The sequence below is a fragment of the Cheilinus undulatus genome, linkage group 1, assembly GCF_018320785.1.
Source record: "Cheilinus undulatus linkage group 1, ASM1832078v1, whole genome shotgun sequence".
Lineage (NCBI taxonomy): Eukaryota > Metazoa > Chordata > Actinopteri > Labriformes > Labridae > Cheilinus > Cheilinus undulatus.
In genome coordinates this window covers 41,656,516-41,671,085 of record NC_054865.1, presented here as the reverse complement: position 1 = coordinate 41,671,085, position 14,570 = coordinate 41,656,516, and the positions used below count along the sequence as shown (strand labels likewise).

The following is a 14,570-nucleotide window of genomic DNA, read 5'->3' as shown; positions in this document are numbered from 1 at the left end:
ACTGTGATAGGATGCCACCTGTGCAACAAGTCCAGTCATAAAATTTCCTCGCTCCTAAATATTCCACCGTCAACTTTCAGTGTATTATAACGAAGTGGAAGTGACTGGGAATGACTGCAACTCAGCCACGAAGTGGTAGGCCACGTAAAATGACGGAGTGTGGTCAGCGGATGTTGAGGCGCATAGCGTGCAGAGGTCACCAACTCTCTGCAGTGTCAGTCACTACAGACCTCCAAACTCCATGTGGCCTTCAGATTAGCCCAAGAACAGAGTGTAGAGAGCTTCATGGAATGGGTCTCCATGGCTCAGCAGCTGCATCCAAGCCATACATCACCAAGTGCAATGCAAAGCGTCACATGCAGTGGTGTAAATTACGCCGCCACTGGACTCTAGAGCAGTGGAGACGCATTCTCTGGAGTGACGAATTGCACTTCTCCATATGCCAATCTGATGGACCAGTCTAGGTTTGGTGGTTGCCAGGACAGCGGTACTTGTCTGACTGCATTGTGCCAAGTGTAAAGTTTGGCTGAGAGGGGATTATGGTGTGAGGTTGTTTTTCAGGAGCTGGGCTTGGCCCTTTAGTTCCAGTGAAAGGAACTCTGAATACTTCAGCATACCAAGAGATTTTGGACAATTCCATGCTCCCAACTTTGTGGAAACAGTTTGGGGATGGCCCCTTCCTGTTCCAACATTACTGTGCACCAGTGCACAAAGCAAGGTCCATAAAGACATGGATTAGAGAGTTTGTGGATGAACTTGACTGGCCTGCACAGAGTCCTGACTTCAACCCGATAGAACACCTTTGGGAATTAGAGTGGAGACTGAGAGCCAGGCCTTCTCGTCCAACATCAGTGTGTGACCTCACAAATGCACTTCTGGAAGAATGGTCAAAAATTCCCATAAACACACTCCTAAACCTTGTGGAAAGCCTTCCCAGAAGAGTTGAAGCTGTTATAGCTGCAAAGAGTGGACCAACGTCATACTAAACCCTATGGATTGAGAATGGGATGTCACTTAAGTTCATATGTGAGTCAAGGCAGGTGAGCGAATACTTTTGGCAATATAGTGTAGCTCAGATGTAGCTACAGTGGCAGTTTTGTCAGACCCGGACTTTTCTGTGTTAAAAAAACAGTAAAGAAAAGCACTGAAAGCTTTCCTTAGCAGAAAAGATTTTTGCCCGACAGGCTTTGGCTGGAGTTTGATTCACCAACTGGCTCCACTGATAGTGAACATTAATAGCAGCTGTCTGTCTAGCTCAGGTTATGTAGTTTTCTCATTGGGGCTGCACATGATTGACTCTGATAATTGACCTGTAATGTGAAAGACAGAACATTTGTCCAGAACTCTCTCAAACTATGGACAGTTGAAGAATAGTTGAACACAGCCACACAAATTCAAGAACACTCATTTGTACTTGCATTTGAAGGATAGCATAAATCTAACCAAATGACTGTTCTTTACATTTACATTTAATTTCATGCATATTTCATTTTATAATAAAGGATAAAATATAAAATTTAAAATCATTCAAAGGGGTCCCAACCTCCATGTTGAGAACCACTGGCATACATGAATGTGAAATATACCCTATGCTATGGATATGTGAGAGTCTGTCTGGTGTGTCAGAGATATCAAGAAATGGTATGCAGGAGCCTGACTAGTTAAAGACCAGGTATAATGCATGCATACTTTGCTACAAATGAATTTCACAATGATGCATTTGAAAACTTTATTGATCATTGGGACAATGCAAAACAGTACATAAGCTCCAGTAAACTGTAATATTCCATTTCATGAAAAACAATGAATGGTGAAGATGTAAGCTAAAGTGTCCTGTAATAAAGTTTCTCACTGAAGCCTTTTTTTGTGGTTGGGTGCTTTGCTAGGTTACAAACAGCAATAGGCTGAATCATCAATGATAATTCAACATCAAAGCGCTAAGTAGTCAGCTGAAGGTTCATTTCATGTGGATTCCTTTGAAGCGTTTCCCTCAGAAAGCTGCAAACGTTCATCTGTCTAAAAATATCATACTAACAACCTTAGGCATTTACAGTACGAATGAAAAATAACACCACTACACATAGTAAAGTCATACAGTACCTGCAAGCATCATCTTTCCCTCCAAACTATTCATTTTTAATACACTGGGAGTTAGGAACCAGATGTACAAATCATAGTAGTGGAGAAATTTTTTTTCTTTAAATTCTTTCCAGGAATTATTTTTTGAAGCTGGAAAAAAGCCCATTACCATATCCTAACGAAAAGGGGGTTGCTTTTTAAAGTTAAAAAAAAATAACTAAAAAGGCATGAAGCGTAGTAAAACTCTGTTTTCATACACTTTATCTAGTTAAGATACGTATACTTGGGCATAACTGTATGACTGTATGCCATAGATGTATTTTAAGACACATAGTTCATATCTTTAAGGCACAAGGGTTATTCAATACTGTCAGACAACAATCACTTAGATCAACCTTAGATATAGACATTACATTTACTCTCCAGGTAGAGTCCTAGCAAAAAGGGACATGTCTTACTTTATGAACAATAAGGAATTGGGCAATGTAGGAATGCACAAAAAAATTAAAGCACAGGTTTCTGTATGTAAAACAAAAGCAGTTAATAGACACCTTTGACAAAAATCACAGCAATACACAATTACATTTTTAAATGGATCCCAGATTCAAACAGCAATTTTAATGCACTTGTTTTACGCTGCTTCATAATGTAGTAAAGCAGAAGTTTTCATTGATATTTCACCATCGCACATAGTAGGAATACGTCCAGGTTGTTTGGCTGAAAGCAGATCATTTTCTTCCCAATGACTCAGCCAGCTTCTTGAGCCTTTTCTTCAGCTCCAGTGGAAACTTCTCATAACACTTTTTACAAACAGGCTTCATGTCAAACTCAACAAACTTGTTCCTAAGATGAAGTGGGGAAAAAGAAAAAAAAGTAAGTAGGACAACATAATTTATTTTCAAGGCTGCATTAACATTTACCTTAAACATTTCCTTTCAGTATGTGTTATTGATACCCAAGAATAATTTTCATAACAAGTAAAACTACACTGGAAGAAATGATCTCAAAGTCTTAGGTCTATTTGTAAAGGCTTACTTTGTAGTAACTAGTGCCTTTCATCTTACCTGGATTATTATTGAAACAACTCTCATATAACTCAGACCAAGAAAATGTTGATAAAAGCGTTTGCAGTCATTACGAAATAAAACTACAAGTCACTTGATTGGAAAGTGACCTTAGACTACACCATCAATCTGTTTATCTTTTATTTGAAACCAAAAAATGGTGGCCCCTAAAGCTAAATATTGTGCCAAACAGTGCAGATGAAGCATGAAGTTGAGAACTGCCTTAACTAATTAGACATGACATGCAGCATTAAGGAAAGAAAACTGAAAGGCTTGCATCATACAGAACACAAATGTGGGCAACACGTTTAGAGAGGATATTTTTAAATACTTTGTAAATACAGCTTTAAGTCTTACACTTGCTACTAGCAAACTCGTTTCAATCTTAATCATGTACTGTAAAATCTGGTGTATAACCTGCACTTTTAAAACATATTTTTTTCCATTTCAAAAGTTGGCTGCAGCTTATATACAAGGCTAACTTATATACCAGTATAGAGTGCATTCATATTATATTTCAAGCAGCTGCTTCAATGCTCAGAACATGCTGAAATACATGACGACACAGACCACACAAGTGGGTTGGCACCACTTTTTAGACACTTTCGAGGACGAGGACAACTGTTAAGTAAGAAAACCTTGTGGAGGTAGATTGTCTGAAAACACTCCGCAGAATGACAAAAGTTGAGGGGTGTAGCAGAGCAGAGCAGCTCACAGGCTGTGAGTCTGTCGTATAAATGCAGGCTGAGAGTTTAACTACCATATTAAAGCTAGTACAGTGCATTCAGAAAGTATTCAGCTCCCCTATACTTTCTTCAATTTTGCAATGTTGCAGCCTGATGCTACAGTCGAAAAAGGTCCTTTATACCCATATAAGGTAGGTATAAGGTCCAGTATACCCATAATGACAAAGTGAAATAAGAATTTTAGAAATGTTTGCAAATTTATTACAGAAAAAAAACTTCAATTTATTTGTCCCATCTCCACACAGGATCTCAGGCACTCAGTCAGAGTGACCATAGGGTTCTTGGTCACCTCTCTTACTATGGCCCTTCTACCTCGATCGCTTAGTTTGGCCAGGTGACCAGCTCACTTAACCACAGGTGGACTCCATTCAAGGTGTGGAGACACCTGGGCAAAGATCTAGAGAAATGGGGGGCACCTGAGCTAAATTTTAAGTGTTACAGCAAAGGGTCTGAATACTTACGTCAATGTGATAACTCAGTTTTTATTTTTCATAAATTTGCAAACATTTCTAAAAATTCTGTTTTCCCTTTGCCATCATGGGGTACTCAGGGTAAATTAATGAGAATAAAGACAATTATTTTCAACAGTAGGATCAGGCTACAACATGACAAAAATGAAGAAAGTTTATTTGGGTCTGAATACTTTCTAAATGTGCTGTAGATACTATTAAAAGTGAAACACAGCTGCACAGAAACTTCATGTTGTGTAAAATTGAAATTGTCACAGGATGATGGTTTACACGATTTTCCCCTTATATTGATTGTCCCTATGAAGTTGATAAAGCTTGTTTCTACTCATTTCAGTGTCATCTGTGTTTCTGTTACACTATTTCTGTAATTTTTTTGTTTGAATATACTGGGAACGTTGTTAAAATGATGCATTTTATATTAATTTATCATGTCTTCTCTTTCCATGTCTAAATTAGTGACACAGTCAGCGTTACAGTGTGCTATGTTTCTGAGGTCAAAAAACAACAACTGTTGTTTCATGTGAGAGTTTTCTGTTATTTTCTTTTTCTCCCATTAAATCACTGATTAACTTTATAAGGCATTAAAGGAAGTAGCTTTGGATTCTGGAAACTGAGGGTTTAAGGATTTCTACATATATTACAAGTTCTTCAAAGGCTTTTCACAAACAATATCAACACTGAACATTTGCACTGTCTTATTTTCTTTGTAAAATAAAAGAGGAAAGCATGCCATATCATCAAAGGAGTAAACAAGGAACAGCACAGAAAAAGAGAAAGGCAGGGCTTGAACAAACCAAGAGATGCAGTGCCGAGCCGTAAAGAATAATAACTCTACAGACACACTGCAGGTTTTTTCTTGCGGTCTTTGGCATCACGCTCACGTCGGGCCAGACGGCGTTTTAGCTCTTCAGGCATGCGCTCATAGCAGTGCTTGCACACTGGCCTCAGGTCAATTTCAACAAACTTATCTCTGAGTTACCATGGAGGCAGCAAGTGAAGCATGTAAGAGGAGAAATTGGAGGGAAAGGGAAAAAAGAGGAAGAGTTGTTGCCAGAGAGTGAAAATACACAAAGACAAGTTTAAACACTGAAGTAGTGTTTAAAAGTGTGTTTACAGTGTTATAGAGAAGAGCAGGAACTAACAATGGACTCTAGTATGAACACAAAGAGTTAGTAGGAGAGCTGTAAATTAGCAACATCACTTACTTGAGAGTGAGTTTTGTGTTGCAGGTGGAGCACGAGAAACAACTGACACACCACGCCTTGTTGAGAGCAGACACCACTGATGAAGACAAAAAGGAAATTATGAAAAGTATTTCATTTAATTTTCAACCAACATTTTATGCATTCCTGTTCTAAAACAAGCTCTAGAACAAAGGGATATCATGCTGGTACTCACCATCACCTTCAATCACTCGGTTGCAGTGATAGCACACATCTCCAAAGAGCTTGAAGGCAGAGAAAAAGGCAGATAAGGTGTTTACACAGCCAGCAAAAGTAATTTATAGAGCATAAAGGGGATTCATTACACAGTGTTTTTCTGACATGATGCCTTCCTTGTCCCCCATGCCTTTGTTTTACCTGGCTCCTCTTCTCTTACCTGATTATAATGAGTCTCACAGTAAGCCAGCCCCTTCCTCTCATAGTGCCGATGACCGAGGAAAGGCTTCTCACACTTGGCACACACAAAATGCTGTAAACAAAAACAAATGTTGCTAAGGGAAAGAGGGAAAACGCTTAATGAATGCACGTGAAAGAAGAGCAGATGTCAACACACATGGAGAGGGAGCTGATTTCTTTTTAGTAGTCTGAATAATGAATATTTCAAGAGCATGACATTAATATATTAATGTTATAGACTTCAACTTTGGAAAAATTGTTCCACAGCTATCTCTTATATTTTTTTGTTTTGTTTTTCTGTTGTAGCTCTGAATGTGGTGTTTCCACAGCGTTTTTAAAAAGTTTCTGCTTTTCATTTTCTTCCTGATAAAACCTCTCAAGTCACATGAAAAAAGATTTGTTTTCTAGTAATGAAAGGATTTCCTTTAATGACTATTTTATTTATTAACTGACTGCTGTAAACTGATGGTCTTACATCAGAACAATACACAATTCAGCAGGCTTGAGATGAATGGAAATACAACATGATGAGGGAGAATTCATCTTTTTCAAGAGCTCCTCATGTCTCAAATGTGCTCATTAGTTGCTCTTTGGATCTGAAGTGGCTTTTTGAAAAGGATCAATTTTCTTTCATGGCTACAAACATTTCAAGCAATACTATCTACAAAAGGTGGTTGATGAGACATATATCCATTTTTTATATGTGTAAGCAGTCGTTTATGCATCTGCTCACATGTCCATATAGCATTTTCTGTGCCTCTTTTCCATGTCAAACTGACAAGAAAAAAAAAAACCTTTTTCCAACAAGTATGAAATCATGGACAAGCAAGGTCATGATGCCTCAAGTAAACTCTTAACTTAAGCTGGTACTAAAACAACAAATAGCAACAGAAACCTGACATTGCTTCAAGTGTACTGATTAAAAGCTTATTCTTGCTCACAGACCTCCACATGCCATTGCTTGCCCATTGCGTTGACAACGCGCCCCTCAATGGGTCTCCTGCAGGCACCACAGATTGGTACACCCATCTTGTCGTGGCATGGCAAACAGTAGAGTTCTCCCTTCAGTTCTCTGGCTTCAGCTGTCAGTTCCTTACTGAGGACACAAACATTGAAAGGAGAAAGAAATAGATTCTGAGCCCACTGTGTATCTGAAATATCTACTTACTGCCAATAGTGTGCCATTTCTGTACTAAACAGAGAGGAGAAGTGACTGACCCACAGTTGTTGCAGTTGAAGTGATCCGGGTGATAGGGGTCGTTCTTGAAGATCAGGGGCTGCTCCTCAATAATGGCATGGCACTTCTGACAAATATATTTGCCCAGACCCCGAGCTTTCTCACGGTTATGGCATGGGCGACACAGGTGCCTGAGGTAAGTGAAGGTGAATAAAATTTAGGTATGTCAAGAAAGACTGCAGCCTCAAATAATGATTTGACATATTCTGTCACAGCTGCTAAGAATTCCATTATTTATAAATACACAGGAGTGCGAGACACCAGGTTGGCGTGTGTGTAACCACCTGCTTTACAGGCTGTCACGGTGTTATATTAAGACTGTAATAAGACGAGATACTTACCTGCCAGCATTTTTGACAAAGCCAACGTCCGCAAGTACAGCCTGGCAAATGTCGCAGCAGAAGCAGTCTGGGTGCCAGCTATTGTTCATGGCCTTAATGACACGACCAATAATGAACTCCCCTGAAGGAAACCATGAGTGAGAGATCAGCTTCAGGCAAGTCTAACTTTGTCTTTTCCCAATAATGTTGGGACTGTAAGCTATTTATTGGGTAGTTCCTCATGAATAACCCACTAGAGTCATAGTGTTACTGCAGTGCCCTTCAGTGCTTTCTAGAGTGTTCTCAAAGTGATGGTTTGATGTTGAATGCATTTTAATTGTCTATTTAATTTAATTAGACCATGCTGGTCTCTCTGAACACATTAGAGAAGTAAATTAAGCTTACAAGGCTTTAAATGTAAACTACACACAAGTGGGAATTTCTGGATGAAAGTATGAATAGACATCAAGATCAGAGGTGAGAATCTGGGGTCTAATCTTTTTAAAGAAAACACAGAGTTCAGTGATGCTTACATCTAGATGTAATGTAGTGCTTTTTTCCCTGCAAAGCATGTAAGAGTTTGGGTAAGCTCTGAAATAAACATAAAGCAGTTAAGCCTTAATAGACAAAGAAGGGGACCAATAGAAAACACTCAGCAGGGGCGCAGATAACACAACAGGTCGCGCCCCATGTGTGGAGGCTATAGCCCTCAAGGCGGTTGGTCCAGGTTCAATTCTGACATCCCCACTCTCTTTACCCGATTTCCTCTGCTATCCACTCTTCTATTTGAATAAAGACAAAAAAAGCTAAAAAAGGAAAACAGAAAACACCTGGCTGCTTTTAGTTTTGCATGAGCTCAACATACAGTGCTGTGCAAAAAGTATTTGCCCCCTTCCCTGATAGCTTATTTTTTGCATATCTGTCAGACTTAAATATTTCAGATCATCAAATAAATTTTACTATTAGACAAAGATAACCCAAGTAAATACAAAATGGATTTTTTAAATGACGATTTCATTTATTAAGGGAAAAAAGCCATCCAAACCTTCCTGGCATTGTGTGATAAAAGTAATCTCCCCTTCCCTTGTTAAATCAGGAATTTACTGTGATTAACTCATTGAGCGCCATTGACGTATATATACGTCATTTAAAAACCAACGCTTGAGTGCCATTGATGTATATATACGTCATTTAAAAACCAATGCTTGAGTGCCACTGACGTATACATACGTCAAAGTGTTTTTTCGGGAGCTGGGGGAGACCCAGCTGGATGCATACAGCTACAAGCAGGAGAGGACGTGGGCGTGTAGGGAGGTCCTGTGGAGGCTGTCCAGTTCCAGAGTGTGAATGGCATGACAGTGACTGGAAGCATTGTTATTTATTTTACAATAAAATAACAACTGTGTACAATTTTCAGATGTCTTTTTTGTCATTGAAGGCAAAATTATAACATTCAAATCACTGTTCTGCTTGACAGACTCTCTTTCACAAAATGCATTTTTCTCAGCTTTCTAGAAAAAGTGGTCTTTTTGGTGAAACTAGCCTCTATTCAACATAAGATAAATCAAGAACGGAACAAGCCACAAACACACAGGTTTTTCCATGATAAAATAGAGAGTTTGTTCTTTCATTTGAGCTATTTGGTGTTTTCAGAATCATAGTACCAAATATTCTGTGGGTCTTGAAAGATGACTCAAAATGGCCAAAAACGCTGGCACAAGCCCCTTTCCATTTCATAAAAGGGCTGGCACTCAATGAGTTAACCACATTTTCGAAATAGATCCTGTCTGACAAACTAAAGATGAGAAACGAAGTCATTTACATCTAGGCGTTGGGCCTCCAGTGAACCACAGTGAGAGCCATTGTCAACAAATAGGGAAAACTTGGAATGTGGTGAAGGCTCCAGGAAGTTTCCAGCTAAACAAAATCACTCCATTAACGCCTCATTTAGGATGCCCCAAAAAGCCCAGAACACCATCTAAAGACCTACAGGGTTCACCTGACTTAGTTAAAGTCAGTGTTTATGATTCCACAATAAGAAAGAGACTGGGCAAAAAAATGGCTTCCATGGGAGAGCTCCAACGTGAAAAACCTCAGCGGCCAAAAAAGAACACAAAAGGCTTGTCACACATTTGCCAAAAAACATCTTGATCATCAACCTCCCATCCACGTTCTAGTTACATCTGGCATGAAACCAACACAGCATTTCATAATAAGAACATCATACTGACAGTCAGACATGGTGGTGGTAATATGATGGTCCGGGGATGCTCCTGGACCTGGAAAACTCAATGTAATAAACTGTGCACTGTAACTTTTACTTAAATATCTGTGATTTTATCTTTTTTGGATTTGATTTGCTGTTTTTATCACCTTTTACATTTTTCTGTTAAAATGTTTCCATTGTTTTTCTTATTCCCTTGTCCTTGTATTTTAATGTACTGTGTGAAGCACTTTGAATAGACTTGTTGCTGAAATATGCTATACAAATAAATTGCCTTGCCTAATTGATGGAACCATGAGTTCTGCTCTCTACCAGAAAATCCTGACGGAGAATGTCCAGCCCTCAGCTTGTGACCTCAAGCTAAAGCACACTTGGGTTATGCAGCAGGATAATGACCCAAAACACACCACCAAGAACACCTCTGAATAGTTGAAAAAAAAAAAAAGAAGATTTTGGAGTGGCCTACTTAAACTTCAGACACGAATCCAATTGAGATGCTGCTGCATGGCCTTAAACAGGATGTTTGTGCTCAAAAACTCTCTAGTGAGGCTGAAATACAACAATTCTGCAAAGAAAAGAGGGCCACAATTTGTCCACAACAATGTGAAAGCCTCATTGCCAGTTACTGCAATCTTGCTTGCAGTTGTTTCTGCCAAAAGTGGAACAACCAGTTATTAGGTTTAGGGGGCAATTACTTTTCCCCATAGGGCTAGGTAGGTTTGCACGTCTTTTTATTTGTCAATAATATACAATTACACCCCCCCAAGTGAAACATAAAAAAGTGATCTTATTTGTGCACCTGCATACAACACACTGTTGTTGACAACTGTTAACAGAGCAGAAACAAAAAAGTAATGCCTTCCCTTCCACCAAATTATAATTTCAATTGTTGGGAAACAAAAGCAATCTATATTCTATCTACTACAATATATACAGTCCCCAAAATAGAAAGTGAGAGAGGCAGGTGAATCACTAATAACGAAATGTTTTAATCTTGATAGTCTTTCTTCATTATTATTATTTAGCTCTATGACCATCATTAGTCCCTCCTTGTCCACACAGCTCCCTACATACTAGACCGTGATAGCTCTTTCATGAGGAGGTCACACTCACCACACTGGTGACAACAAGGAGCAAAGAGCATCTGGAAGTCATGTTCACAATACTTCCTTCCTTCAAACTGCAAAGAGAAAAAAGAAGATCTCTTTACACACTGAAAACATTCTCTACACAAACAAAGAAAAATCATCATCACACATGCAGCTCAAAAAGTATGGCTCATCATTACATTCATATGCAACATGTATAGTGAAGAACATTTAGTACAATACCTCATAGAAGAGTCCCTCTGGAAACTGCTGGAAACACTGGGCACACACAAAGCACTGCTCATGGTATAACTCTCCGTTACTGTTGACAATCTTCTCAGTTGCAGCAAAGCCACTTTTACAGCGCTCGCAGGCCGCTGTGGCCAGGGCATTTGCTATGCTGTTCCAAGAGACAAGAATATAAACATTTGTTCATTACTTGTTCTGAGCTCCTGTGAAAAAAAAAAGTTAGGCTGACAAATAACTGAGATGCAAGGCTGAGCCAGTGTTTATCATTTGTCACATTACTCGTACATGAACTGCTGTGCTTGTTTCAGCAGATGTCACCATGGAGAATGGAAACAATAAGTGGACCCGTTGGGGAACTCAGTAACTCTCTTAGTCATAGAACAGCCATCACCTTATTTGGTAAAAGAATAGAGGTACTGAAACCTAACAGGAGGACGATACATTTCCTCCACAGACCTACATAAATACACAACATTAACATGAATACAACTGTAAACAACTCCAACATGTGCTTATACATATAACTAGTATAATAAATAATTCAACACCATGCCACCACCAGTGATTAGAGCAAAAAGACAAGAGTGGTTGCGGCTTCATGTTGAGAAAAATGTTACTAGTAGATAAACTAAGTTAAGACAACTCACTAAATAATAACTATGATACAATTTTAGTTCCAGTTCCTCTCATTATTACAAGAAGCTGTTTATAGCCTACCGTCTAAGAGACTTTACTTTAAACATAGTCATATCTGAACGCTATTGAAGATTCCTAAAATAGACTGACATTTTATTCGGAATTTGTCAAGTTTACTGGACTTACAGCTACGAAGCTAATTAGCCTGTTAGCCGTAGTTATTTGGCACCTAAGTATGCAGGAAAAAAACACAAGCTAACGGTCCATTGCCGACGTTAAAATATACAAAAATGTACTAACAGTAAAATAAACTTTAAAATTCCGCTTGTAGCACATGTTCATCTATATCTACAGTCCGCGAGTTTCATAAAAACAGGTGTTGTCATCGAGCTTAGCTGTTAGCTAACTTTCCGTTGGCCATTGAATGACGTTAGCTTTAGCTTGTTGCCTCGGGTTGTGTATTTTTGCTACTACCGTTACTACAAAGTTAAAAACAACACTCACCTGCCCGTCATTCCTGCCACCCCCAGCATCACCTACTACCACGATGGATGAAGAAACGAGGCTAATAAACACACATACAGGGTGTTTCTGTTGCTGAAAGTTTTCAGGGGATCCCAGACTTCTCTAGCGCCGTGTCGTCCCCTCCCAAGAGAGCCGCCTTCAACGTAGCTGAGCTGGCAGCGGGGCTCAGGCCACCCACTCAGGGAGTGTCCATGGACGTTTGACATCACCCCCTTCTCTAAAATATGACACACTAAAGGTTCAATAAACTTTACTAGACTTTACTGAGCTTCATCCCGCTGTATCACAGATGGGACTGTCCCATAAAACAGTTGATACTTGGGGGCACACATAAAATGTATGGGACTGTAGACACGTTAGCGCACTGAGGGTCTCTGAACCAATAAAATGAATGAGGCCCAGCCAGTGGCGATTTTAGAATGACACCTTGGGTGCCTAGCATAAAGACAGTGTTGCATGTAAAAATGTTTTGAAAGCAAATGAAAGATAGAATATGTAATTTTGCAAGAATGGTTTATTGTATTAAAGAAAATTACTCATAACAAGCCATATTTTTAACGCCAACTATGCTTGCTCACGTGCACAGGTGGTTCAAAGAGGGACTCACTGGAAGTTGATTTGTTTATATCCACTTTAAGTCATTCAAGTTGACTTTATTCTAAATTTGTTCATAAGGTGATTTTTCCCCACAGAAACCTGCTCTTTGATCAACTTGGGGCGACTGTGATCGCTGCTCCCATCTGAGTGCCTGTATGAGTTTTAGTGGGAAAATAAATAAACATTATACTTTTTTTTCAACACCTATTATCTAGTGACACACACCATTTTTGTTTTGGGTCAAATTATAAATGCATCCTTCTGACAGAATTAGTGAGTGGTAGCCTGAAACTATGATCCCCTGCCATCTTTTGAAATCAATTATCCCTTTATTTTTAACATCATTTTGTTCTTTGTGCAGTTTTTGTTAGTTTTCCCATTAGCAGTCTCATTAAAAATAAGGTGTTTCTGGGGGGGAAAGTAACAGCATTCACCATTCACTTTAAACATGCGCTATATTCCTTCCATTTCTTAATGATGGATTTAACTGAACTCTTGGGGATGCTCAGTGCCTTGGATTTTTTTTTTTTTTTTTTTTTTGCATCCATCCCCTGACTTGTACTTTTTTAATAACTTTTTCTCTGAGTTGCTTGGAGTGTTCTTTTGTCCTCATGGTGTGATGGTAGCCAGGAATCCTGATTAACCAGGGACTGGATCTTCCAGACACAGGTTTCTTACTCTAATCACTTGGGATACATTCACTGCACTCAGGTGATCCCCATTTCACGAATTGTGAGAATACTAGCATCAGCTGGTTGGACCTCTGTTGAATTAGGTCAGTCATTTTAAAGAGGGTGAATATTCATGCAGTCATTTATTTTCCCTGAAATATTTTTGTTTAATTGGCATTTCTCTGTAGAAATATGTTTTCACTCTGACATTTTTGTTTATCAAAAAAGCAAAGTTATATTGACTGTGATTGATTTATAAAAACAATTAAAGGGTCAAACATCCTAGAGGGTTATCGAGCTGTAGATCCAGACTTTTGTGAACTGCAAATGCAGCACATATTTTTTTAATAAGTTTGAAACAGACCATCTGTAAAAAGTGCTGTATGTTAACATTTACAAACAGCAGTGATTGTTTATGTGGACCCATAAATCCGCTTTTCTTATAAAGTTAGTCTGCCAGTTAAATGCCCTCAGAAGAGAAGATATTATTAAAATATTTGCCACAGACAAAGTTTCCTGGCTGTTCAACATTACTCATTTAGGTAAATTGACTCACAAATCTCATCTCCCTCTTCTCAGAGGCAAACACACATACACCAGGTTGCTGTTAATTTAAAGGCCCTACAGGCCCATACAGGAGGAGCACTGTGCTTTACTGAATTCTCCAAACACCATAACATTAAGACAATTTTAAAAGGTATTGCTTAATTCATCAAACTAACAGCACTTAAAAAGACAATCAAGGAGATGTCAAACGGGAAACTTCCTGCACATTTACTGTCCTCAGAAGTCTAATCTAGTTATAATAAATGACCTGACAAACACACATAAAAACACCTGTGCAGGGGGTTGGATACATGTTAAACTTTATTACCCCAATAAAAAGAGACAAAGTCAGGTGTCTTGATCTCAGCAACTTCAACAGTAAAGCCAAGCATGAGCTTTTTCTTGTAGACTTTTTCTATGTTTGCTTTTAGTCTGTCTGACAGCAGACAGCACAAAAAAATTGTTTTACCACAGAATTGTTTGAAGATTATGCTCAATA

General features: G+C 38.8%; 1 protein-coding gene across 1 annotated transcript; it reads right to left on the bottom strand.

Moving 5' to 3' along the window:
- Positions 1-1,715: 1,715 nt before the first annotated feature.
- Positions 1,716-12,421, bottom strand: LOC121509292 (LIM and senescent cell antigen-like-containing domain protein 1). Its single transcript, XM_041786550.1, has 10 exons — positions 12,237-12,421; positions 11,091-11,247; positions 10,873-10,939; positions 7,557-7,677; positions 7,197-7,346; positions 6,924-7,074; positions 5,959-6,051; positions 5,758-5,806; positions 5,565-5,640; positions 1,716-2,922 (listed from the first exon to the last, which is right to left on the bottom strand). The coding sequence occupies exons 1-10, from the start codon at positions 12,263-12,265 to the stop codon at positions 2,808-2,810; spliced, it is 1,008 nt and encodes a 335-aa protein (XP_041642484.1). The 5' UTR covers positions 12,266-12,421; the 3' UTR covers positions 1,716-2,807.
- Positions 12,422-14,570: the final 2,149 nt, after the last annotated feature.